General features: G+C 42.7%; 2 protein-coding genes across 3 annotated transcripts in view; both read right to left on the reverse strand.

The window, feature by feature from the left end:
- Positions 1–1,276, reverse strand: part of bcl2l1 (BCL2 like 1) — a 32,340-nt gene extending 31,064 nt beyond the window's left edge. The window contains exon 1 of one of the 2 annotated variants that reach the window (XM_085145568.1): positions 674–1,276. The gene's annotated coding sequence lies outside the window, so the exon portion shown is untranslated. Of the gene's footprint in view, positions 1–157 lie in introns of both variants that reach the window. The other variant, XM_085145567.1, reaches the window with a different exon arrangement.
- A 901-nt stretch (positions 1,277–2,177) lies between these two features.
- arfgef2 (ADP-ribosylation factor guanine nucleotide-exchange factor 2 (brefeldin A-inhibited)) lies at positions 2,178–27,472 on the reverse strand. Its single transcript, XM_085145544.1, has 39 exons — positions 27,088–27,472; positions 24,714–24,744; positions 23,441–23,564; positions 21,518–21,664; positions 20,570–20,749; positions 18,927–19,236; positions 18,675–18,812; positions 18,426–18,553; positions 17,893–18,026; positions 17,253–17,487; positions 16,996–17,095; positions 16,496–16,635; positions 15,961–16,069; positions 15,682–15,871; positions 15,446–15,557; positions 15,151–15,356; positions 14,923–15,007; positions 13,591–13,762; positions 13,335–13,486; positions 12,662–12,790; positions 12,354–12,512; positions 12,088–12,235; positions 11,854–11,950; positions 11,728–11,768; positions 11,456–11,625; positions 10,502–10,653; positions 10,146–10,318; positions 9,814–9,974; positions 9,556–9,686; positions 8,697–8,826; positions 8,445–8,580; positions 6,765–6,903; positions 6,558–6,615; positions 6,250–6,358; positions 6,004–6,143; positions 5,444–5,621; positions 5,012–5,150; positions 4,460–4,577; positions 2,178–3,759 (listed from the first exon to the last, which is right to left on the reverse strand). The coding sequence occupies exons 1-39, from the start codon at positions 27,257–27,259 to the stop codon at positions 3,589–3,591; spliced, it is 5,544 nt and encodes a 1,847-aa protein (XP_085001670.1). The 5' UTR covers positions 27,260–27,472; the 3' UTR covers positions 2,178–3,588.
- Between the last annotated feature and the right edge of the window lie 403 nt (positions 27,473–27,875).

Raw genomic sequence — 27,875 nt, forward strand, 5'->3', positions numbered from 1 at the left:
GAAACATGCTACTCCCTCTGGTGGCGCACTTAAAGCTTGTGTCAGTTCCCCCACCGTCAGGATATTGATTATTATTTACATTTTTATTATTAAGTGGCGTTTTGACACCGTCAAAGATGTAAATATAAGAATTAAAGATCATTCCCGAGCGTCTTACCAGCAACTCTTGATATCAAACCCGGGGGGAGTGCTCTTCTCCGTACACGGATCCTCTCGGTGAAAACGTCCCGAATCTGTCAGACAACCCCGTCTGTCGCTTTACGTGTACAAAAGCTGTCAGAACACAAGATAGGTACTTTGTGCTCAGGACTGTATTTGCGCGTATCCTCCTACGTCCCCCTCCTCTCTTTGCATGGACAGCCCTCCCCCGATTGCGTAACACCGACGCTTTTATGGATGCCTGTTAACGATCGTGTCGAAAATTCTCGTACGTGCACGACTTAAAAACAGTATACATATGCTATTACTCGCTCCAGTAACCTCTTAGAGATAATTCAGGCGTTAGATATTTTAAATTCTAACAGCTAACAACACGTTAGAATGATCGATGCAATTTATTACATTTTTCAATTCGATTCAATTGAAAGGGACGTTTCTTTGCACTGTCACTAGTTGTTCATAATATATCTGCCTTAACGCATTTAACACAATAAATTACATATAAATAACAAACCTGAAGTACCGGTTTTGACCGTAGTTTAAATAAACTCCACTCTGTCTCTGTATTCCGCATACATTTTGATATTTCTAATGAAAACTGTAGGGGATCCCGTGAACGCAACACAATTCCATTCCAAGACCTTTAATCGCGTCTCGTTAGAAAAATGCCACTTTGCGACAACACCCTGCTTTATATAGGCGACACCACCCCCGCAATTAGCATTGCAACACTAAAATTCCTAAGTAAGCCATTATGACAGAGACTGCTCCGCCTGTACTAACGCGGCTGTAGCCAGCTTGTGAACATGGCTGTCACTGTCATATACATGTAGTCGCACATTCGCAGACTGCAAGATTGAAAAACATATATTTTCCGAGGCAAACCTTTTTACTACAATGAACACGTATAGTTTGCACAAAGCAGAATTACATTTGACCCCGAAAGCTTTGTGGAGGGAACGAAAGTATCGCAGCGCGTTTTTCCCCTAATCTGTCGACCTCTTTCCTTTCGCAGGATTCAGATAGGAAAATCCACCCTCTGCCATTCCTCCTCACGTTATTTCACCGACGCCATCAGCAGAGGGATCAGAATTACACTTGTACATCGAGCAGGAACTCTTACTTGTAGGGTGGTCTTCATAAAATCATGTCTGGTGGCTCAGAATCCAAACCCCGGCTGGATCAACCCTATCCGTCATTGCTGGCCCGTCTTGCGGAGGAGGTCCAGCTCAGCTACTGGTTACCGCAGATCCGCCCACAGCTACGCTTTCTACGTAACCGGTGCCAGTCAAGCCTCACTACAACTAGCGGGATCATTGCTTTTTTCTAACGTCAACACTCCGCCACAAATGCATTAACAGAGCTGTGCCAGTGTCGCTGAGATTTTCGAGTTGCTTCCCAGCGTGAACTACGAGCTAGTCAAGGCTAGCTTGTAGGAAGCCTCAGCTAACGCTAGCCGGCTAATATTAGCGCTAACTTGCTAAAACTGCGCCAGTTGTATTGCTGAAGCTTCACATCTGACACACAGACATAAATTATTTGAGTCGACCGTTTATGGCAACTATCACACATTTCATTGTTTACATATTAACTTTAAGGTTTATTTCTTTTTACTTTGTTTTTCATAAAAGGGCCCATGTAGCAGCTGTTTGGCATCTTTACACTTTAGATAACAAAAGACGTGAGAGGTCTCCATAGTAACCTTTGTTACCCCAAAGCCTAGCAGGTTTCAAGGTGACTACCAGTTTGATTGCAGTGCCACCCTGTGGACATCTTGATATACCCACACACTTCTACGTTTTAAAACATTTAGTGTTTAAATTGACTTTATTTGGTCATGTCATAAAATGCACGTGCAATAACAGCAAATTTAATGACGGCTCCATTCCACACCGCATTACCAGCCTCCCTTACCATTAGAACTGGAGGTCAGCAAACTCAGCGCTTAATGTTAGGTGGTGCCACCTGTGCTGGTCACCCTCTAAACAGCTTTAAAACTGCAGCAACAGACACTGGAGTAGATCAGAACTCAGGTTTATTGATTACGTCACCAAATGCTTAGAAGATTACATCACAATATTATGTATAGAACCGTAGATCACTTTCATTTCTATGTATCTTACATTGAAAACTTTACAGTCTGTATTTTTTTCATTTACTGTATATATTTATATATATTTATATATTCCCTAGATTTAGGGAAGTAGACATCCATAGTTGCGAGGGAAGGAATGCTTTTCAAAAAATATGTAAATGCACTTTAAATAATTACATACATCCTTCTTTTAAAAAACAAGGCATGGAACAAACTCGAAATGATCCAGGATGCAGAGATGCTGGAGCCTCTGTGGATGCAAGTTTTGGTTTTGCTCTGTCAAACTAATGTGGAAGAGGGTCAACACTAAAGGGAGTTCTAGGCATCCAGTGTAAGTCGTTACACTGTGTCATGTTAATACCTGAACACACTGTAAAAAATAAAGATATGGACAACTGTAGTATTCTAGTCTAACTGATGGATGTGTGGAGGTTTTATGAGTCCACTGTAAAGCCAGGAGAAGTCGACCCCAGTGTAAGGCTGACTGGGTCAACACACGCGGGAATGCACAGCAGAGGGAAGCAGCCAGTATATCAACCATCCGTACACTGTAAACCAGCAATTATCCAAACAATAACTAAAGAAAGTGAGCCAAATAAATACGTAAAATCTCATTGATAGGCAAGAGGTGACAAACGTGACGGGATGGCCGTGTCACACAGATCTCCCAATTAAAGATCGCAGATAGTGTTGTAAGAGGCGCAGATTGGTTTCTCCTGCAGCTGTGAGGTTCAGCCTTTTCAACAACCTCCTTGATATTAACACAAATATAAAAGTTCAATAATGCTTCAGGATTGACATTAACACAAGGAACTTATTTTGATTAGATCACCTTTTTTTCTTTTTTTTTTCCCCAAACAGGCACAGGTGGCCAGATTTCATGTTTTACTAGAACAAATGCAAGGAAGTCAAATTCAATGAGATTTTTCATTTCCTTTCAGCATATAGACATTTTTCTTTTTGTTTTAAAGTATTTAAAAAATTAAGCGGGAAAAGAAAACACTCAAAATCTGTGAAAGGGTTTGCAATAATATCAATAAATTATTTGTTTACAGTTTTTTCGAGATGAGAGTCAGGGGGATGATAAATGACTACAGTCAGCAGAGAGTGCCGGTCACAGTGCTGTTCATCTCCGAGATAAAGAGGACGGCCAGGGGTCCAGGCGAAGGCGTTTCTGGCTGCCGAGCACAGCCGAAAACTCAATGCAGAGTTCCAGCAGGAAAGCTTGTCTTTATCAGCCATCTGTGATCCGATCCAATCAGAGGTATAGAGTCTCTCGGAAATTGTGTCCACCTTCTCACCAGCACTCGCCGTTTCCCTGTTCATCTGCCTTCTTAGGATGCGGGAGTCCGGGCGGGCGCGCCCTCTGGATGAGCAGCAGCGATGTGGAAGACTGAGCCGATGCGCAGGAAGAAGCGCCTGAGGACGGCCCGCAGCTCAGGGATCAGGTCAAACTGCATCATCTCACACAGGTGGGGGTAGTAGCAGGAAGCATGAGGCTTGAACTGGAACAAACAGGAGAACATTTAACTAAAGACTCAGACATTAAAAAAAACAACCAAAAAAAAAGTGTATTTGGAAAAATATACAAAAGGAGGGGTGGTTGCTGACCACTACGTTCACAGCAGGGTGTTTAATTAATATGTCGACAGTGATGCATGTTTGTTGCTGGTTTTTTCCTGCCTTTAACAACAATGTCACGGAATTATGAAACTTTCCCAAAACGCAAAGTAGGGATTGCATAAGAAAGCGGTGCCAGCCAATCCACTGTAACAATACTGGTCTAGTTTTTGTTGATGCAGTGGTTTGTTGGCTGGCTGCACGGCGCCAACATTTCCTACTACTTGTGGCTGCACGGTTCTGGTTTTAGTCTAAAATGACCTGGAAAGGCACCTCAAGTCATGCGTTGCCATGAATCATTGTGCACATTCTCTAAATACATAATGTATATGTACTCAAAAAAATGACATGAATTCAAAAGGATTGAACTAATAACATATTTTTGCTTGGGAAGAACTGATCTTTTTTTTGTACTTTTATTGTTATTCAATTCAGTGGGGAGGACGCAGCGTGAGTTGGAGAGTGTAGCACAGGTAAAGCTTTACTGAACAAATACTTTATCTAACACTACACTACTACTAATACTCTTTCCCCAAGTTGTTACTATTGTGTATTTGGAGGTGTACTCTGTGTGTGCGTTCCTGCCTTGTCATCGGGCAGCCGCAGAGTCCTGGTGAGCAGCAGCATCAGCAGGCTGTTCCAAGCCTCTCTGTGGCTCTCTGAGGTCAGACTGATGAAGTAGCCCAGAGCTTCATTACACACCCTGAGAGAGATGACACAACACAGACGCACATACACGATTATGACAAACACAAAGCTGTCGGTATCAGCGTTGCTACACAAAACTGATTATCAATCTGCATCATCTTTATCATAGAAGCAGCGATATCATGATGATAAACGTCTCACATGTGTGTTCTTGATGCAATACATGAGTCATCGCTTACAGCGACAAACACGACGAGGTGATATGTGCCCGGCTTTAGCGTGCCAATATATTACACAAAATGCGTACGCAGAGTACATTCATAAATTTATAATGAGGTATGAGCTGTGTGTCAAAACACAGGAACAAACAGCAGCGCTGCCCTTTCTGCCAGTGACACACTCGGTGCTTATTTATCCAAGGTTTAACATTTAACCGGTGATGACACACAGGAAACACTGTGAGAAAGTGCAGGAGAGTGCTTCACTCACAGCAGCAGGCGTGTCTGGATGTCGGGCCACGAGTCCTGCAGCTGAGGGTCCGAGTACATCCTGAACAAGATCCTGAGGCTGCAGGCTAGACTGCTGGTCTCCTGCTTCAGTAAGTTGGGCTTAGATTTCCCTTTAAACCCTGAAAGGTCACCAGAGAGATGACAGCTGTTAAAGCAGTAACAGAGGCTTGTAGTTAAGACCCATTTTGCTGCATATCACGGTGTTCTCCACACTGCCTTTCCTTTCTGTATATCTATTGTGTATCAAAAAAAACAAAGGAAGTGAAAATAACACTGGGCTGGATATAACATTACTCTTCCCACAATTTACTGATAGTTCTCCTCTATTTAATGTAAAGCTATAAACAAAGAACCTTCTGAACTCTAACGTGCACAGGACAGAGAATCCTGGGGGCTTTCCCTTGGTTTTTACCTGCCCTCCAGAGTGCCGTCCTCTGTTCGTTATTGGAGTTGAAGTCCTTGGCAAAGGTGTGTGACTCCAGCAGGCAGTCCAGCAGCTTGAAGAGGTGTGCGGACGTCATGTGTCTGTACATGCCCTGATCTGGACCCAACTCACGTCCCTCAGCCTCCGACTCCTCCAGAGCATCCCGCTGGCAGGAGGAAAAGACTTTAGCATATATGATTTTATAATAGTTTTAAAAATAAGGCTGCACAAGGGGACACTGGTCATTTCTTGTCCCTAGGCCACTGGTGGCCTACAGAAACCATCTGGGACTACGTAGACACTTAATTGGATGAACTCGAGCCAACTACAAATTTTTAACAGAACAATTTTTTTCCTGAAACATTTTTCTGTGGCTGCTCCCACATTTTATCTGCTCCACCTTATATTAAAATTGTAAAGGTGAAGAGCAGGAATACATTTTCACTCTCTTTTCTTTGGTTCACCTCTTCAGCTCATTCGGGGTTATGATTTTGTGATTATGCATAAAAGTGACACACTGACAGAGTGGGTGAGGTGCCAAGCTTTACCTGCGCAGCAGCCATATTATCAGCATCCTCCTTCTTGCTGGTGGCTGGGTAGAAGACAATGTTGTCGACGGTCTGTATTAATTCAAGCTGCACGACGCATTTGATCAGCAGGCCTGCAAACAGCCTCTGGTCTGAAACTCCTGCAGCGGAGAAAAGTATAAAGGTGTGGAGATATGAGCACTGGAATTCATGCTGCGATTATTCATTTTACAGATTGAATAATTAAGCATGCGCTCGTGTGCTCACTGGCATTGCTTCTGCCTTTCCAGGTGTCGTCACTGGACATCTGGCTGTGTCCTCTCTCGGAGAGCGCTCGGTCGTAGCTGCTCTGTGACTGAGTGTCGAAATCAGCATCCTGGAAATGTACAGGAGCGACAAAATACACCATGAACACAGACACAGGTTAGTGTCTGATATAGTGGAAACTGTGTGTAAAGGAGAGTTCTTTTCATTGGTTAAAAGTAAACTGTATGAAGCATGTGCAGAGCTGCTGCTGTGCATAGTCATCATTTAGTCACAGGGTGAACTTGGTGAGGTTTTTTGTTTCCTCTTACAAAGTGTTTCGCGTCAGCTGCTTCCTCATCCTGTCCAGCCGGTCGCCAAGTCAACAAACTGGTTTGGAAAGCAAAAAAAACCACAATCATGTGACAGCATAAACACAAGAGTAACTTTTACATACACCAAGTTTTGAATCCCCATTAACTCAGTGATGCCATCTTTGACACTTCAACTGAACTTGAGTATAGAGGACCAGCACTCACGCTTGAGGGCTGGTGTTTTGGAAGATCTCCAGCATACAGGAGCATGTGATGTCCCACACCTCGGGGCTGAACTTCTCCCCATTCAGGATCACCAGGTTCTCCAGGCAGTTTGTCCCGGACCGAGCCAGCTGCTCGTTGTCTGCAGAAAAGACAGAACAACTTCAGAACACATGTGCCTCACACACACGGGTGCGCTGCCTGTCAAAACCTTAAAGCTGTGCATGAAGTAAAAACTGAGGAGAAAATTCTGCCCGCTCCAAGGTGAACTTGTGCGGCCTAAGAGGTTGACAACTGTAGTTTGAGCCTGGCTGGGGAGCTTTGTTTGCATCTCACCTCTTTATGTGCCACCATTTTTATGAGTTTTCTAAAAAATAAAATAAAATAAAAAATAAAAAAAAATCCCAAAATACAAAAAAGAAGACTCACTTTTATTTCATTGCATTTATTCATGTTCATACACATATCTGAAATATCACCTGCTCTAACTCTGGGCTGTGAACATAAAATTCTGAGTCTCTGTCTATTAGAGAAAAAACGCAAAACTATATTAATTCAAAACCATGTGATTTGCAGACTCTCTTTGGCACCTATGGATGCCTTTCAGCAGCTCTGCTAGTTTTCAGACATCTTTCTGCAAGTCCCGCTCTGACCCTTTACACTTTATGCCTTTGTAAAGTCTACTGTATCCCTGTTAAGTTGAAACCGCTAGCCATCCTCTTCCACTTATCCAATTCTGGGTCTCGGGAGTGCTGGAGAGTCCATCCCAGCTGCTGTAGGGTGAGAAGCAGGCTACACCCTTGACAGTCCCCGCTAACTGCATGTCACTGAACCCCCCACGGAGACACAGGGAGAACATGCAAACTCCACTGCCCTGACTTGAACCACTGACTTTGTTATGTGTCCACAGTGCTAACCACTATCCCAACACTATTTCCCAAAAAGCAGCAATCCCTTCAAGCTAAATTTTAATCATGGGGAAGAGAACAGAGACAGGGAACCTAATCTGATGAACAAGTGGCACATAGTGAATGGAGATTGTGTTGGTGTGGCCAAAATAGGAGAAAGAACTCAGAACTTTAACAGTAGAACTCATTACTGGTTGTAGCTGGACCCGGCTCTGATCACAAGTAACCACTGTTGACCTGAAGGTCAGGTCAGAAACAGATGATGTTTACTAACTATCAAGTGGACAGAGATGGTAGCTTATTGGAAATGTTTGCAAAGGTACATGAGTAGAAGAGCTTGAAGATTTTATATTTTTATGGGTGTAGTCCCAGAACTCTCAGTTAGTTGGAGTTTAGGGTGGGGATAATACTGACAAACCAAACAGGTTCAACTCATTAATGTTCCCCCTGCCGCTCTATGACAGCTGGGATAAGCTGCAGCCCCCTTGTGACTCTTAAATGGTTGATAAAACTTGGAAGATGGATTGGTATTTGGATGCTTTAGGAGAGTTTTTTTCCTCATCAATAAAATAATCCAAAGAAAATAAATAATGTTGTTTCAGAGGGCAGAGATGTTCTGACTGCTTAGTATTCTTCCTACATATGAGATATATCATCAGGACACCAGCCTGTACACCTAAAATAGAACAGGTGTTAGCGCTCTGCCTCATGAGCTTTAAAGGTTGTTTGTCAGGACAGAGGCGTGTAATGAGCGATGACTATGATGAACACCTACCTTGCCTGACACACCACTGGAGTTGGGTGAAAATGTCAGCCAGTAGGATTTCACTGAGAGGCTCATAAAACTGTGTGAACACGTCACAGATGGCATACAGGGCATGGTTACACGTTGTCGTCATCCACTCAGTTTTCTGGAAGCAAACAAAAGAGGAGCAGGGGTTTTTCTTTTTGTTTTTTTACTTTTTTTATTACTTTAATTCCTCTGTACATAAATAGTTGAACAGCTGAAATCACACACAGCACTGACCTCTGTCTGCTGTTCGGGGAGCTTCATGTTGTCGAAGATGCGAAAGACAATTCGGAAAAGGTCGTGCCACCAGTGCTTCTCGAAGGTGTGACCGTAACTCTTCATAATCTCAAACATGACTGTGAGACCTCTGTCGGGAGAAACGGTAAACGTCAGTTTTACTGCATCATGGAGCAACCAGAACAGAACTGTTACTGTCTATAAAGTGCAAAAGATGCATTAAAACAGCTGATCCAACATTGTGAGTCTTTATGTAAAGGTCTGCAGTGTGACAGAAATAATAATACGTGGCTTGGTTTGTTCCATTTAGCATTTATTTATACATCTAAAGTACTTTGCAAATATATGACCTCCATCTGATGGACAGTCTGACAGTCACATGTGTTCCTTCATGTTTGATCACATTACTTGAAAACTGTGTGGGTATTGTTCACTGGTAGGCTGAAGTTATCGAAAGAATAAAAGTTACTGGTGGAATGAGGCTCTTTGTTTATTTGGTTATTTAAAAAAGAAAGAAAGTACCCGATAGACTTGTAAGCCCAAAGAGCGAGTAATCAGCTCTGACTCCTGGAGGTTTGGGGTGGATCTGTTAGCTGTGCGTTACACCCTGAGCACTGTATTTTTAGTCTATATTTGTTTACCATTTGGAAAATGTATGACTGTGAAAAGCCTTGTTTCCTTAGCAACTAGCACACAGAGTATTGCATTGTAACCACTGAAAAACAGCCAGCTATATTAATTTTTTCTTTTTCATTTTTGTATGACTGGGCTCGGTGTCGAGTTAAAGTGAGCATTTTATCTTCATGATCTCTGCACAGATTTATGGGTGCGTTTTATAGTTGGGTCAAAAATCTACGACCTGGTGCGGACATCCAGCTTGCAGCGGTTGATGATGCAAGAAAGTTCAAACAGGATAGGAAACCAGCCGCGAACCCAAACCCGGTCGCCAGGGGCAACATTCATGTCGTCACTTGTGTATTCCCTCAGGGCCTGCACATGGACACAGCAGGAAGTCAAGGAATGAGGGGGGGAAAAGGAAAAATAAAACGACAAAAAAAAAAAAAAAAAAAGATTCAAGAACCAAAACTGGTGTTTTCCCAGCTTGGGCGGTGAGCACCTGTGGTCTGTCAGAGACATATTTAGCACAGTGTCGGATGAGTCTGATGGCCTCCATGCTGGTGTCAGGAAAAGCCGCATTGCACACAAACTCTGACAGGCACTTCACTGCATCCTGGAAGGAGTCGATAGCAGCTGCAAAGTGCTCCCGGAAGGTGTTCACTGATAAAAGAGACAAAAGCATGCAAAGTAAGAATGATAAGGTCCTGATCTGAAATCCCTCTTCTCAAACTAAAGTCAAAGCAGCACTTACAGCTCATGTCTCTGTCAGAAGAGCACTTGAATGGTTAACATCCTGCTACCTTGTTATTATTATTGAGTAAACATACTCACAGACAATGTGGCCAGTGGTCTGGAAGGCCAACTCCACTATAGTCTCATCATGGTCCGACGCTGCCTGATGAAACACTGAGAAGATGTTCTTCCAGCCTGAACGGATGTTTGCCGCCTGGGAGTTTACCATCTGAGCCACACACCTGATCACCATGTCTCTGATAGTGGGGGACCTGAGGGGGGATTAGAGCTGTTAGCCTCACAGCAAGTAAGCAAACTGCTACTCCTCTTTTATCCATAACATCTGATGAATATAAGAGGTTCATGTAAACCACTCTGAACCCTTCTTACTTCAATAACCTTTTATCAAAACGAGAAAGTACAGTTTCACATGACCCCATAGAAGCATTCGCTACCTGTTTTTCTTCATGATGTGCTCAAAAGGCCTCAGGAAATCTTTCTGGAAACGGAAGTTAGCCAGCTCTCCCTTCTCCAAGAACTTCATGGACAGCTGTCTTAGTGAGTCCACAGCAAAGATGGCAACATCCTCATTAGGGTTACAGCCCACCTACAAGGACACACCATAGATAGCTATCAGTTCAGTTCTGTTTTACAAAAATACTGATGGTGGCAAACACGACAGGACTGGCACCTGCTGCTGAACCCACCTACTTCAAGGTCTCATGTGTTGAGCATTTAGAGATGCTCTGCTGCAAACCTCGGTTGTAGCAAGTGGTTACTTTTGAGTTACTCTGGTCATTTTCTGACCGTTGACATTATCATCAAGGCATTTTTACCCAGAGAACTACCGCTCACTGGACATTTTCCTCTTTTTCAGCGTAAACCCTAGAGACTACGCTGTCTGGCATCATCAACAATGCCCTGCTGAAAGCCACTTAAAATCACCTTTCTTCCCATTCTGATGCTGTGAATGTCGGTGGGTCATCTAAATCCACTGAGTTGCTGCCATGAGATTGCCTAGATATTTGCATTAATGAGCAACTGAACAGGTGTACCTAATAAAGTGGCTGTAAGTGCAATCCTGAAGCAACAGATCTTAATATAATGACTGAGATAAGGGGGTAATATCAGTGCATAGGGTCATTAATGACAAATGTCAGTCTTGAAAACCGTCCTACCGAAGGACAACGTCATTGTCGGCACATTATGTAGATACACAAAATTTGCAAGCAAACAACAAGAACTGTGGCGGTAATAAATTTGTGTCATCAAGGGTTCAATACAGGACAAAAGGTGGTGCACAGAATGATGGCAGCACCACCCAAAGGACACTTCAAGACAAGCCTTAAGGCTCTGTACTTGATAAACATTTTGAAATTCAAGCTCTGTGGATGCTTTGCGACACTGACCTTGTTGAAGTGGTCGCCTATGACCTGCCAAATTCTGGACCACTGCAGCCTGATGCGGTTCATGTTGTAGTAGGAGATTTCCACAATCTTCTGCAGGCTGAACATCCTTGGCTGGTGTGCCGAGGCCAGCTCGTCCATGGACACCGCACACAGCCACCGCACAAAGTCCACTGCAAACAATTAAATGGGAAGGTGCTTTGAATTATTTTCTTTACATCAAACATGAAAAACCAAACGGGGATCATTTACACAGCAAAGTAAGACACACTCACCGATGGCATTTCCATCTAATCTGGTGGAACCAGTAAAGATCCTGCAAACATCAAAGTAGTTTTAACATTCAATCGTTATAATGGACAAATGATGTGTGTGTGCCGTGTCTGAGGACTCTGACTCACCTGTCTACAGCTACCACCACACTCTGAGAGCTGGTCTCTCCTACTGACTCCTGAATATGAGCCATCTGTCTCTTATCTTGACTTCCCACCAAGTTACCTGCAACAACAAAGACATTTAACACATACTTATATATACACACACATACGCACAGGCAGCCCAGAGACACACCAAAATATGTTTTAAAGACCCAGTTTGAATGCAGCATATGTTCTACGTAATCCATTGTATCCTACCCAGGCCCAGGGGCATGAACTCCTCTGTGCCGGAGGGTAAGCCTTTGATGCCACCTTCCCTGTCCCGGACCACCCCTGAGATGTAGCGCGTCTTCACCCCTGTCCCAATCAACTGGGCGAGCTCCAGCTGACTAATACACCTCAAGATCTACAAAACAGGCATTAAAACAATAAAAATACACCATTATAGAGACATTTACGAAGAAACAGCCTACATGCAGACATTAAATTACATCTGTCGCTTGTTAAGAAATTTTAATTCGCACCTCATGCCAGGAGTTGCCCAGGTAGTTTCCATCAGTGTGGGCCACAGTGATCAGAGTCTTAATAGTGTCAATGTTCTTCTGCTTCATCTCTGTGATGCTGGAACTGGCTGTCAGAAGGGTGAATCTGGCCAAAGCCTGAACGTACGCATCTCGCTCCAACTGCAGACAGAAAGGGAGTGAACACATACTCGTGTTTTCACGCTGCCTGCACTGAATTGCTTCCAAAGGAAATATTAGAGATATGATCATACGTGAAATATAACCAGTTGGAACAGTTTTCTACAAACTGTGTGTAAACATGAGCCGACCTGCATACTGAAGATGCATGCAATCCTGATGGCACACCGAATGCCCTCCAGACACAGTGATGCTACCTCAGGGTCGTCGCAGTCCTGCAGGCCCACGCTGAATGCAGCCAGCAGTGGGGTCCATGCCAGCTGGAACACACACAAAGTATCATCTCATTTTACAAGTTATATCAGTTTCTTACTTGTTATTAATTTCACAGTCCTTATCCTAGTTGCAATATTAGTGCCAATGCTCCAGGGCATCGTCTGATATAATTTAAGGTGTTAAATATAAATCTGGCAAGAATCAGCACGGAAAGATGGTTGAAATCTGGTTTTCTGTTAGGTCACAGTAATGACAATGCGCTTCAACAAACAATTTTTTTGTCTTTATTGAACATTCTCAGTCCAGATGACTGATGTTTTCATTAAAGCTTCATTTTTGTTAACTAGGCCTTTCACCTCACTGAGCATTTTGCATTGTACCACCGGTGCTACCTTCGCTGTGTGCACACTTTCAGTGCAATCATGGAACTTCATTCTTTATTGATTAGATTGGCTTTGTAAACTGTTCCACATTTCATTTCCTAAGTCAGCATTCACCATGTGAATGTTTGAATGAATATTCCCTTTGAGCAAGAACAATACGACAACTTTTCCTTGGTTATGCAAATGAGGAATCAATTAGAAATACCTTAAACATGGGCCTGACGTGCTCCAGGTGTGTAGCACTGAAGAAGGGCGCCTGAGCATGGCTGACTGCCTCCATTAGAGCTTTAGCGGTCTTCGCCATCTGTTCCATCTCCATGTTGTAGAGCAAACGACGCTGCTTCTCACTGGCCACACCTGATGGAAGGACGACTTTAATGTTTCTGACTGATTAAAAATGGGCAACAATAAAGCGTCTCTACTGTTTCTGCTATTTTGGTGAGTAATCCTGGAGTACTTACTCTGCTTGGTGGACTTTGGAGTGATTGAAAACTCTTTGCTCTCCTTCATGGCTATCTTCTTGCCTGCAATTTCATCATATATGGAGGACAGATACTCCTCTGGCAGGTCCTTACTGTCATTAATACCTCGGTTCATCTTAATGTACTGCTCTTTTGTCATTTTGTTCTTCACCTATGTAAACAAAGAAGATCAGGGCAGACAGTAGGAAGGGGTTCATTAAAAAGAACATCTAATTGCATATACACAGAACTTAACAAGAACATAGACTATTTCTACTTTTCAGGGAACATTTGCAAAGCCTGTCAGCGGTTACTAAAATGTAACATCAAAAATAATTTTCATGTAAATGAACAAGTTTCATCATATATTTCATCACATATCTGGAAGCAGTGACCTTAGAGGAAGTGGTTTCTAAAGATTCAGTTTGAATATTAGTGCAAAAGATACTTTTAAGAATGATCATCCAGTTAGAGAATATCTATAAGAAAACATTAAATAGTCACAATGTCAGATCAACAGAGTGACTGAAAAACTTGAAACTTGAAATAATAGAACCTTATTGTATATTTTAAACAATATTACGTTTTAGTGATTACACTGTGGCGGACTGCTTATGGCTGAAGTTAAAAAAAATAACTTTTTCGTCTGCAATTAGGGTATTTTAAAAAAAAAAGTAAGTTATAGCAGATTCTGCAGGAAACACAATACATCTTTGTTTTCTTTGTCTGATGCTGTATTACAGTCTCTGTATTACAGTGTGCAGTGATGCATGCAGACTGAAGACTGAGAGTCTTCAGTCTGCATGCATCACTGCACACCGTATTTCTCGCCCGCTACTCTCAGAGTTTAAATTTCAAACCTAGTTTCCTCTGTTACAGCGGTCTGTCACCAGCAATAATTTGGGGCAGTAGCTATTTAATGAAGGCAGCATTAAGCCAGACACTGCCTGGCGCAGCACCCACATTCATTTGAATGATGCTACTACAATGACACAACGGAGCTCTGCGAGCTAAAGGATTGGGCTCTGCTTGATGGGACAGCTCACAGTGACAGCTTGCTTGAGTTTTAGAATCTGGTCATGATCCTCTGTGCTTTGAATCCTGATAACATGTTAAAAATGTTGAGGAATGCTTCTTTTCTTCCATTTTCTCCACAGATAACCTTGCTGTCCTTCAATAAACAACAACACAAAACTGTCTCTGACTCTTCAGTGCCTACAGAAGGGATCCAAGTCCTTAATGAACATTTACCACAAGCAGTTAAATTGACTGTGTGACAATGACTAGTGACAATATGAGTGCAAGGACACAAAAAGAATCAACAGTTCTCACCTGAGGACTATGCAGGTCTGTGGTGAGCATAATGATTGAGTATGCCAGTACGTACGCAGTGTCGGCACTGGCAAACAAAGTTTGTCTGCAAAGGAGGACACATACCAACATTTAGTGGTTGCTCTGTTCTATTTAAATGCAAACTCCAGAAATAAACAGAAGTAAATCTTTCAAGCACAAATATATTGACAGCAACCCGTGACAGTAGTAGGAAACAGTGGCTCTTACCCCTGGTTACACTCCAGGTACCGAGCAGCAAATTTCTCCATCAGTCTGTCGATCTTCTGGGCCTCCCCTGGCAGCCTGAAGCCTTCCAAGAACATCCTAAGTGCAGAGACAAAGTCCCGGCCACAGAAATCCAGCTGGTCCACGTAGCAGTACATCACTTCTTTGTTGAACTTGATGTTCTCTCCCAGGAACTCGCCTACCTGTGTCTGTGGATGCACAGACGATGGGGACTTACTAACTTGAATTAAGAATGCAGCAATAAGTGTGCAAGTCTGTAAATCTGTGTAACCCTCACTGTGTCCAGTCTGTCTTCCTGGTGGAGGAACTGGGCGATATCCTCAGCTTTAGGACCCAGCATGCCCTGATCCTGCAGGTACTGGATACCACGCTTTGGCTTTTTGTTGAAGCTGCAGGAAAATAAAATAAAAATCAACAAAACTTTTGAGTGGACAAGACAAAGGGGAAGTGCAAACATTGCACGCAGGTCCATTCGCATGTTAAACCACAAGCAGGCTGAGAAAAAGAGCTCACAGTTCAATGCCGTGCTCAATGATGTCCTTCTGCTGTTTTATGACCTCGTACTGCTCTGGGTGGTCTGCCTGGGATACAGCAACACTGGAAGAGATGGCAGAATCCAGCGAGCTGATGCTGTCCCGACGTCCCGCCAGCTGCTCTGGGAGCTTCAGCTCGGCCCCCTCGCTATCAGACGGATGCTCCTGACCTGCAAACCCAACGCACAAGAATAAATGCATTTAAACTACCTACTCTGATTTTCATTATTACGACATTCACTTTGGAAAAATCACTTACCCAAGTTAGCTTGAAGGTTTGGATTGACATACATGTCTTTGCTCCACTCCACCATACATTTGAGGATGGACACCAGACACTCCAAACCCTTTTTACGTAGACTCAGCTCCTGTGGAATAATACAATCTCATGTTTATGGTCACACGCTCATATAATATGGCCTGCAATGCTATAGCTAAATCCTATAGACCGGACACACCCAAGTCCAGAGGATAAAGCCTCTGGGTCTGAAAGGGGTCTGAAATACCTGCAATTTTACTAATGGCCAGCAGGGGACAAATCAAGCTATGAATACAGTCTTTGAGAAAATGACCCTACTTTTCACTTGATCCATTACATCGCCATGGGTGCCATCTATGGCCTACATCCTTCTTCTCTAATAATACTATGGCTCTGCCTCCTTACAACTAGGTGCTTACAATTTTTAATAACTAGGCTGTTAAACATAACTCTGAAACACTCAGGTGTTGCTAAGCAGAGAGACCCTACTTTGGCACAGATTATCCTAATGAAATGCATCACAGTGCACACATACCTGCAGGGGTGTCATCCCGAGCTCCTGACCACTCCTGCCCTGAGCGATCTTGGACAGATCATTGACAAGACGCTCAAAAATGTTGGCGGCATTCAGGTCACAGTCGTAGTTTACATATATGTCAACAACACACTGAGCATCTGGGAGAAAGGCAAAACGAATTAAGAAAAACATTTCAAAAAGGTTTTTATGTCATATGTCTTGAAAAAGTCTGGACTGCCTTGAGCAGCCCCTCGCTACAATAAAATGCTTAAACTAATGCTGTGCTAAATTCATTAGTGCCAACTGAAATAGCAGCTAAATTTCTGCATTTGATGAAAAGGTAACAAAAACCCAGAGAATGGCAAATCATCATTTATCAAGGCTATTTTGAGACTTGCATTTCTGCTACCACTTCCTATTGCTCTCTGCAGTTACAGAAATGTCAAGCCTGTGCTCTTGTTAATAAGCGACTTTCAACTACATCTTATTATAATGAACTTGTATCAGTGGACCTGTACCTGCACAGATGCGTGTTAGCGTCTGGATAACCATCCACTTGTGCTCAAAGGAGCTGGTCGACGTCTCCAGGATGGTCAAAAAGATCTCTCGGAAAAACACCTGAATCGAGGAGAATGAGATACTCAGGCTTTAAAGATATAGCACCTGCTGTAGACAAATGTCCTTCAAGGTGATTAAATTAACTTTTAAATGAAAATTTTTTGTGCCAATCGACTCAATCCAGGAGACAGTGCATATTACTATCCAAGTGTTTTACCTCAATCTGCATCTTCAAGTGGACTTTGAAGTGGGAAAGCAGGGTGAGGAAGATGGCCAATGAGAGTTCGAAGACCTCAGGTACAGAGGAGACGCCATTTTTGGACAGTGCCACACACAGATACTGCTTGATGGCATTCACAAACATCTCGTGGGTGCGAAACACTGGCCCGGCGCCCTGCAGCACAGAGAGCAGCAGCTGCAAGGAGACAATCTTGGACCGCAACTCATGAGACCTGCAGATTAGAGGAAGGGTAAAGACACAAGTTCATACACGTAAACAATGTATAGTTTAGGGGTTCATTTCAACCTGGTATTTGATAAAGGCTAGGACGCCTTCTCTTTAATCTACCTGGGCTCATTTTACTCTGCCCTATTCACACTGACTGGCCCAGCAACTAATGTTACAGTAATTAGAGAAGACAGGGTCAAAGCAGGATGGAAAAGGGTAAGTTCACTCTGCAGAAGCCAGAGGCGGTGATATTTTTCTGGGCAAACTACAGTGTGGCAAGTAGATGCTAAATAAAGTGTCAGGGCAGGGGATTCATGGGGATTACATAAACTTAAAATTCATAATCAAGCATCCAGGTTAAGTTAAAATATAATGTGACAATGTCAGTCAAGTCATAAAAATGACTCACTTTGGGTCTGGAGGGCCATCAGCAAGGGGCTTCATGGAAAGCTTACACAGAGAGCGGAACACCAGAAATGCATCTTTTTGCAGGATGTGAGAGAAGCGAGCAGCGTTGTGGGGTCCCTGCAGGGCCTCAGCATCCTGAGACAGATGAAGAGAGTTAATCACACTCTATACCATATCTTAAAGGCAACAAAATCTCTAATTGGTCTAGCCTCAAGCCTTTATATACTAAAAGAGGCTCAAAGCAGAGCACAAGATGCTACATTAATGTTTTAAATGATAGCTTCATTTAGGGAACAACTTTAAAACAAAGCTCCAAAAGCAGAATCGAACTGAAACATAATAAAATCCCAAAGTCGAGAAAAGGGCCCAAGAAGCTTTAAGAAGATGTAAATGCACACATGGAGGTTCAGATTTAGTTTGTTTCAGTCACACTGCTTAACTTTTTTTCCTGAATTAAGAAATATGCTATTTACTCGGATTTTAAGCGAGACTGCACACTACTAATGAACATCTGATGACACTGACACTGCTCACCAGCATGTCTGTGGAGGACAGTGAAGACCGGTCCTCGATGATACCATTCATCTGCTGACCTTCTGTTCTGACTCTGGGGGGAGCCACCTCTGTCTGCTCGGTGGCAGGGTGCGGTGGGTGCTCGCATCCTGGAGAAGAAGCCAGAACAGACGTTTTCAGGTCATTGCAATGACAACTGAGCAGACTGTGAAGAACGGAAGATCCAGAATACACTAAAAAGAGAATAGGAATATTAGAGGAGTATCCCACCTGCTCTAACGTGGGTCTGTGTTGGCTGTTGCTCTCCCTTCTCTGCTGGGTTCGAGTTGCTCTCTGGGTTGTCCCCTTCGTCACCTTGCTGAGCTGCTGTGGGAGAAGTCTCAGCACCCTCCTCCTCAAACACTGAATCTGACATAAAGAGATAACTGAATTTATAGATTCAAAGGTTCAAGAAGCTAATCTGTTTGAATCATTGAGGATTTTCTTGAAGTGCTTCTTAGATTTGACTTTTATTACACAAACCTGTTGATGGTGTGACCTGCTCTGCTTCTCCATTAGGTGGAGTATTTTCACTCTCGACTTCCCCATTGACTGACGGTGTGTCTGGCTCTTGGTCCTGGTCCAGATCAGGGGCTGGAGATGGGTGTGTGGAGCTGCTGGTATTGGTAGTGAGATCTGGAGTACTCGCTGCCGGGGATGGGGAGTTCTGTGGCTCAGGAGTTGACGTATGGTCAGACCGGGGGGAGCCAGACCTCCGGCTGCTTGGGACAGGGGATGGATTTTGCTGGGGCAAACGTAGGCGCTCCTTCTCCTGCTCCTGAGCCTCCAAAGCCTGTGGAGGAGGGAGAAGATGAAGGGACTCCCTATAGTGACACAAGGTTATCAATCCTCGGGTTGGATAAGCTAAGACATTTAGAAATTTTGACACCCCCCCACCATCAAATGGCAGTAGATGTGAAAGGGACCCATGATGAGGTTATGGAAGAGTAAACAGCAGACATAAAGGTGACTAGCTCCGACTCTCCAAGAGATCCACCTTAAGATCTGAAACCCACTGCTTACGTTTTTTCCTTTATTGGATGTGTATGAAGTCAAAAAAGGTGGCATATCCAAAATATCACACACTGAATATGCATTAGTGCGTATGTATGAATATGAGCACTGATGTCCCGCCTACCTACTGTTCAAATCTTCTGTTTACAAGCGACAGCCAATCAGAACAAGAGTGGCTTTAAAGGAACTAAAACAAGCTCATTTCAGACAGACGATGAAGTGAGGGGCTTCAGCTCTGATTATGATAAGTAAGGATTATGTAACATTTAATAAATCAAAGCTCCTCTTTTAGAGTCCAAGAATAATACGGAGAGCCAGTTCTTTAGTACACTTCTACATAATGAACAATGACAGAGTAACTGTTGCAACAGTCTCAGGTGGTCGAGTCTAAATGCATTGAATGTAGTGTTATCAAAGTAGATGTGACATATTATTTATTTATATATATATTTAATATTCATATTTATTGTTTATTTTGTCTGTCTGCCACAAGTAGGACAAATGAATGCTTGGATAATGGTATAAGTCTTGGTCGTGTTTTTCTGGCCAGTACAGTGCTGTAGCGGTTTGCACCATCACCTCACAGCTACCATGTTCAAATCTCCTGGCTGCGCTCAGTTTTCATGTTCTCCCTGTGACTGCAGTTTAATGGATCTGAGGTAGTTAAAGTGGATAAATAAAATACTCTACACTGTGGCTTGTAGTCTGAAGTGCTTTGAGTGGTCAATAAGGCCAGAAAAGTGCTATATAATTTCCTGTCCATTGAGCAGCTAATGGGAAGCTAATTATAACAGACTAATTACTGTTCCTGCCTGAGACAGGCCAAGGTTACAGCTGTTTACAGCTCATTAGGTACACATGGCTTAACTGTACGGACTCTGGTTACTGCTGCAGGTAAGGCTGAGGCTTCTATAATTAAAACTGTGATGATGACTTATTATTTTCAGTGAATCCAACACTAATCAGTACAGTGATCCTTTAAGCGAGCACACAGTGCCCTACACTGTTTAACAGAGACTTTACTTTTTGAACAATAAGATTAGAAATTCGGGCTGCAACTGTTTTATGAGCAGATGAGCAGCAGCAGTGCTTTGTAACAGTGTTAGACTGACAGCCTGGTTTTCCATGCGGGTGAAGATAACGTTGAGCATCTGGGTGAGGGTGGCCTTGGCCGTGGTCTGGTTGATGAGGTTGCGGCTGGCCAGGTAGATGTTGTAGCAGGTCCTGACGGTGAGGAGGACTGTGCCCTCGTGGATCTCGATGTGCGGGGAGGTGACCGTTGTCAGCAGGGCCTGCACAGACAGAAGAGGAAGTTGAGACTTATCACACAGGATGTCTTATTCAGACCATGCTGCTGAATCATCGCTGGACTTCCCTACTACAGCTTCTCTACTCTTCTCCTCCATATTTGGTGGAGAATTAAAATCTTTAAAGGCAGTTTCACTTGGTCAGTGTAAATGGGCTGTAATGACGGTCAAGGCTGCTTCTACAGTTTATGCAATCAAACAGATGCTTATAATCTGTCCTATAAACCTTTTGTCAACAGTGAAAACAGATTCTTTCTTACAGTAGACTTTGTCCTTTATGACCAACCAGGATGTTTATTTCAGGAGCTAGGCAGAACCTCAACAAGCAGCAGCAATGATAACCTACCATCTAAAACGCAAATATTAAGAAAGATAAGAAAATATAAAATGATGTGTGACATATCACGGGTGAGCTGACATCATCTTTCCTATAACAACGGTCCTAATACACAAGTTTAAAAAATATAATGATAGACATCTGACAGTGTTTAAATAAGCTAGGGGAAACTTGAACAGCAGATATTCTACTCATCTTTGCCTTTTCTTTGATCCTGAAATGATGAAGACACAAATGTGTCTGCAGTTTTACCTCAATAACCAATCCTCTCTTACTCCTAACTCACATTAGAGACACAGCATAGAGAAAGAAGCCTTTGAGCTTGGCGGTCTGGGCTCTGACATGTTAGTAAACAACAACAACGACAGCTGGATGATCTGAAGGCTGCCAGATGTGAGGTGAAGCACTGGGTATACCTTGATGATCTGTAGCTGGACTCCCTCATCAGTTTGTGGTCCCTGGAAGCAGTTGCAGATGGTTTCCACCAGTCGGTCGATCAGCCTCTTCCCAGGAGTTCTGCTGTCCGGAGCGTTGCCTGTGATGTGGCCGTAAGCAATCAGCTTCTGCAGTGGTGAGAGAGAGTGTGTGGGTCAGGGCGGCAGGGTGTGGAATGCTAGAGGTAGTGTTATTCCAATTTTGGATACAGTGTTGTCCAAAAGTCTTGAGCCACCCCTCATTGGGAAATGGGTGCAAGGACTCATTGAAATAGTATGCAAATATAAGTGAAAAGTTATATTTGGGACTTTTGACCAAAACTGAACAAAATTCAGTGACTGACAATTAAAAAAAAAAGAAAATTTTGGAATTTAAAAATATTCAGACTTGAGTTATCCTGAGAGCGGGGCACAAACGAATGTAGTTTTTCTTTTGCTAAATGATTAAAATATTCACAAACTGATTGAATCATTTATTATGCAAGCAGCAAGTGCAGTTGTGCTAGAAATGATAATTACTTGTTTTCAAAATCTACTTTTTTCCTCCTCACTGTCTTTTTTTTCTAAATACCAAAAACACCAAAACTACAACGTTACCCCATCAATTGGGTTGCCAATAGGTAGATATAGCATGTGGCTCTGTAATGCAGACATATCCATCTATCCATCTCTCATTTAACCATTAATTTATCATGAATTGAACAGTTCGATCCCTATATGGACCTTTATGTAGCCACCTCTTTATACAAACCACTGGTATATGGACGGATGAACAGACACCAACCCAGGTCTGTTTATCCTTTCCTCAGTAACACTCCAAATACATTTGAAAATGACTGAAGCTATGAATGTTTACAACTGAAAGAGATCTACACACACTTTGAGCTCTAAACTATATATAAATATAGATCAGAGATCCTGTGTCAAATGTGAGCTGTGGAGAATCTGGAATTTCCCCTGGGATCAATAAAGTACCAGTTTATCTAGCAAAATGCTTTTCTCTCTCAAAATCTGTCTGTGTTCATTAAGTAGTTCTATATCTACACGTTACTGTCCACAATTTAATTTGAATGTTGCAATTAAGAATCTGTGTAACAAACAAACAGGTGTTCTTTACTGATCACTAAGCAGTAAACCTCAGTATGTACGGGCAGTGTACGAGTGAAGGGTCATATTTTGGACACAGCCATGAGCCCAAATAACTCACATGATGTTAGCACCTCAATAACTCAGAGCACATAACAAGTTTAAAAAAAAGAAAAGAAAGGAAGTCTGTGTTTGCTTGCTTAGGCTGTTGTAAGTCAGTACCTTTGTTCCACAAAAGCGGAGTAAACGTACTTCACAGGTTACAGCTGGCACAACAATACAAGTGTAGCTACTATGAAAATCTCCATCTTCGATTGTGGCTCAAGAGTTGGGAGTTCGCCTTGTTGCCGGTTCAATCCCCGGCTCGGACAGTCTCGGTCGTTGTGTCCTTGGGCGAGACACTTCACCCGTTGCCTACTGGTGGTGGTGGTCAGAGGGCCCGGTGGCGCCAGTGTCCGGCAGCCTCGCCTCTGTCAGTGCCCCCCAGTGTAGCTTGCAATCACCAGTGGATGACTAGTTGTGTAAAGTGCTTTGGGGTCCTTAGGGACTAATAAAAGCGCTATACAAATACAGGCATTTACCATACCATCTCCGCACACATGCACAGGAATGGCATGTGTGCGTGGAATGCAGAGCCATTGTTCTGCGTAAATGTCAGACAGCTGTTTCAAGATTTTACCTTGCAACCTCCAGTTGGGTTATATAATCATTAAAAAAAAAAAACTTGCTGTGTTTTACTTACTGCATGCATAAGCACAAGAAGAGTGAGAGTGACAGGTGTTTGTGTGTGTGAGTGTGCGAGAGAGAGTGAACTTTAACCTGCAGACAATCCAAAGAGGTACTAACTATCCGGGGGGACTTAGACTGACACGCCAACTCAAAAGGCAGCACATATTTATCAGCCTCGATGTAGTTGGCTCTGGGCGGGACCACGGTACCATCCCTGGAGGAAGGAAAGGAAAGCAAACAGCTGAGAGAACTGGCAAAGCTGCATCAAGAGCAGATTTCTATACACGCAATTCTTATTCTTATTCTGCAGTCCTATTATCATAGTCCAGAACTCTCACAGCACAACGACATTCAGTCAAACAGGCGGCTCGTCTACGGCAGAAGGCACATTGCATTGCAAACACTATCCCATAATCTAAATAAAAACAGAATGCAATAATTTCTAAATCATTCAAACTCTATATTTAAAAAAGCTGCAAAAAGACATCATATCAAACACACAACAAGGATTTTATTTGTTGTCCCAACACACCCTTGCTCTGAATTTCATGTCAGCAATATGTTTCAATAAACTGAGACGGAGCCATTAAAAGACTGGACAAGTTCCACAGATCTTTAGAAAAAAAACTTCCCTGATGGAGTGATTGTGTTAATTGCAATAAGTAAACTGATTAGGTATAAAGACAGGATCCCACAAAGGCTGATTCATTTAAAAGTAAATACAGAGGGAGATCCAATGCTCACCGTATTTACTGCTAAATTAAAGTAAACGTGTCTTTATGGATTTTCTCGTCTACAGTGCAAAATATTAACAACAGATTCAAAGAATCCAAAAAAGTCTGTTAGCAACAATATTAAATTGCTGTGACCTTGTAGGTCAGAAATCCTGCAGTGGAAATCACAACATGGACTCTTTTTGAAAATGAACACGGCTGCAGGCTTTTCCAGAAAGTAAAACAGAAATGTTGGCTGAGCTACTTTGAGACAAACAGGACAAAGTAATAAACCATCCTGTGATCTGATCAATCAAATGTGGAGGTTATTTTTCAAAATTATGGATTGCAGTTGGATTAATCCTGAACAACTGAGGAGCTGAAAGTCTGTACCAAGCAAAAACTGGAAAACAACTGGTCACTTCCCATATTTCTTTCAATAAAATGTCATCTTTTAACATTTGATATGTTGCCATTTTACCATAAGGAATAGATATTTTAAATACATTGTTTACAAGCAGTCCTACTATTGCAGTCAAATCACAATGAAATTCACAAGCAATCCTTACTTCAAGTTCTTACCCAAAATACCAAGAAGAAGGAAAAAAACTTTCAGAGAAAAAGAAAGCTTTGTATTTAGGAATACTCACTTTTGTTTCTCCAATTCTTCCTTGATTTCATCTGTTAGAGGAAAGCACAGGAGATTAAATGTTACTGAGGTCTGGACGCTCTGCAGCACACCGGCCACACTGCTGCGTGCCACAGCACATAAGTGTGACTCTTGATCCAGGGGTTACTAAGTTGAGCATAAATTGTAGTAGCAGCATTATATGCTACACACAGGAAATTAGTATGTGCAACACTCACTACACATGTCATAATCACTATTCTAGACTAATATACTTTAAATGGTGACAAAAACATATGATTCTCCTTCCTTTTCACACAGTAAGAATGTGATGTGAGGTCTGTTCATTCCTCCAAAGTGTATAAATTAGTCCTACACATAAATATATAAAAAGGTATGAATAATACTCACACGCTTTTTTAGTCACATGGCTGCCGCTGACAACGATCGTCTCTTTCAGCATACCTAGTTCATCATTAAATACAGTAATGTGCAAAAGTTTTGAGCCACCACTGAACCCTTTGTTTGTTAAGACACTTAACACTGACCAGTGACTTATTCAAGCATCAGAAGGCACCTAACTCAAGGGATGAAGCTTTTTGTCTACACATGACAACTTAGCAAAGAACTGGTTTTAAATTGGACCAAAAACACAATTTGTTTTCATTTCTTTAGGGGAATCTATGAAAAATGCCAATGATACCACAGTTTGACAGACATAACAAAGAATTAGTGCACCAACAATGGAATTCCCACAGAACTATAACCCAAAAACTTTGCATATTTCACCATGTTGTGCATTGTGTCCTTAAAGGATTTGAGGAAAGTTGACAAGTAGAGGACAAAAGAAGAAGTGGGAGGGCTAAAAAACAAACAGTATCTGACAATAATGTCCTTAAGAAAATGAGAAATTGCAGCACAGGCCTGACACAAGACCTGAGAGATACACCTGACCCCAGCCCTTCAGTTAATCCGCCTACTGTTTGCTGAAGCCTCATTAGAATTGGTTTAAGTCGAAAAGGCTGCCAAATTACCCATATCGGGACAGAAAAACAAACAATGGAACACTATCAGTCACAGACTGGCCTCCACAAAACCCGACCTCAACATTATTTTTGGAATGTGGGATGATCTTGACAGAGAAGAAATCAAAAGGCAGCCAACATCCAAAGAAGAGCTTAGGAATACGCTTCATGAAACCTGGACAACTATTCCCAAAGACTGCTTAGAGAAATGCCAAGAAAGCTCGTCTAAGAGAGTTGAGAGCGTGGAAAAAAAAAAGATGGTCACAGCAAATAGTTACTTTTAAGCTCATGAGAGTTGCACAAACTGTTTCCACCTTATATCCTGTAGTTTTTATTTATGTTTGTTTACGTTTAAATAAATTGCTGCACCCTTATCCCATGCAAAACATAAAGAAATGAGGGGTGGCTCGAGACTTTTGCACAGTACTGTATAAACTAATGCAAGACAGCTTAGCTTTCTGAACAAGGTATTTGTGGCAGTGAGGGGAAAAAAACTGAGGTATTCATGAGACTTGCCTAAGGCCACATTGACTGAATATCGGGAACTCACTAAACACTGCCGTGAGGCGTTGAGGGAACACGTGTTGTGTTCAGTGTCACATATGAGAGTCAAACACAGACAGAGAGCCCACGGAGCAGCCCCGCCTCACCCACCACCACTCAAACACGTCCTTAAACTGCCTGCACCCTAATATTGTGGCACAAGTTGTTTCCCCAATTTCTCAATGACCTAACAAAAAAACCCGACAGAGACAAGCACCTTAGAAAGCAACACCACACTCCGGGCAGCTTTTAATGTCTTTAAGTCCAATACGACACTGCTCGCTGACTGTCACACAAACAGGCAGAGCAGTCTGAGCTGAAATACACACAGCAATGCTGTAATGAAGTAAACAGCTCGGCGTGTGCAACACTATCTGTGACTGGGTTGAATGGAAAAGAACGAACGTCAGAATATCCTGGAGTTAGGTAGCGTGTGTGCGTGTAGAGCCGGACCAGGCTGTCTGGCTAGTTGACAGTGCTACGTACAACACAGGGATTGGTCTGTTTAACTAGCTAACCTAGCTACAACTAGCTAACGTCAGTTAGCTACGTTAGCATGTTACCCTGCCGATGTCCGTTTAGAATGCGGCTGTGGCCAGATATCAACATAACAAAGGTTATAATTGAGAGTGAGAATGGTGTCAACACATAATTATCTGCCTGTAAACATCAACGGGGAACCAAACTGGCGATAAAGGCCATTCAGTTGCTAACGCTAGCTAACTGGGTATCTCTACCATAAAGGCAGACCTCAGAGCGAAATGTTTCAATGAAACGCGACAGAAACATAAGGCTCAGCGAGCCAATGTTCATAACAAACCCGCTTACCGAGCGCCACCTGACAGGCTTTACGCAGCTGGCTGTGCTGGCTCCTCTTCACCTCCTTATCCGAGAGGATTTTCTCCAGCGCCCTGGACAGAAACATGCTCTTGGTTTTGCTGTTTTCTGCCTTCGACTGCGAGTACTGCTGCTGCTGCTGCGGTGGCCGGTGTTGTTGCATCTCTCGATCTTGTTGCCGCTCCTCTCTCAGGCCGTCATCTTCGGCCTGGTCCTGCGAATTAGCAGGTGACAAGGAAAAGCTAACGAAAACCAGGCTATCACAGTCCGTCCAGTAGAGCTGCTACCTCAACTCAGCGCCGCCATGCTGGGTACACGTCACGTCACATCACGTGATTCTCAGCTGTGTGGATTTTGACAACAGCACATCAGGTAATCGCTCAAACCTAGTTAAATAGAGTTATACCAATGGAAAAAAAAAACTGTATATTGTTCGAATCCGACATAATAAATTATAAACATTCCGTTTTCAAAGACGTCGAGTTCTGTAACTTAAGTTAAAATACTCATTTTCATGTTGAATATTAAGCTCGCTCACGTCCTGGAATATCCTGCAGATGGCGCCCAAACTCTACAAAGTATTTATATGAATGCTACTCAGTTCATCTACCGCACATACAGAAAGCAGGTCAGTGGCATCTCCAGGATTTTTTTTTTTTTTTTTTAATTGGAGCGGCACGGGAGGGAACAAGAACCAAGCAGGATGTAACAGCAACTGAATTTTTAATAAGTCCTGCTTGCAAATTGGTTAAAAACTAGTCAGTTGTAACAGTTTTTAT

Source organism: Neolamprologus multifasciatus, chromosome 20, assembly GCF_963576455.1.
Source record: "Neolamprologus multifasciatus chromosome 20, fNeoMul1.2, whole genome shotgun sequence".
Lineage (NCBI taxonomy): Eukaryota > Metazoa > Chordata > Actinopteri > Cichliformes > Cichlidae > Neolamprologus > Neolamprologus multifasciatus.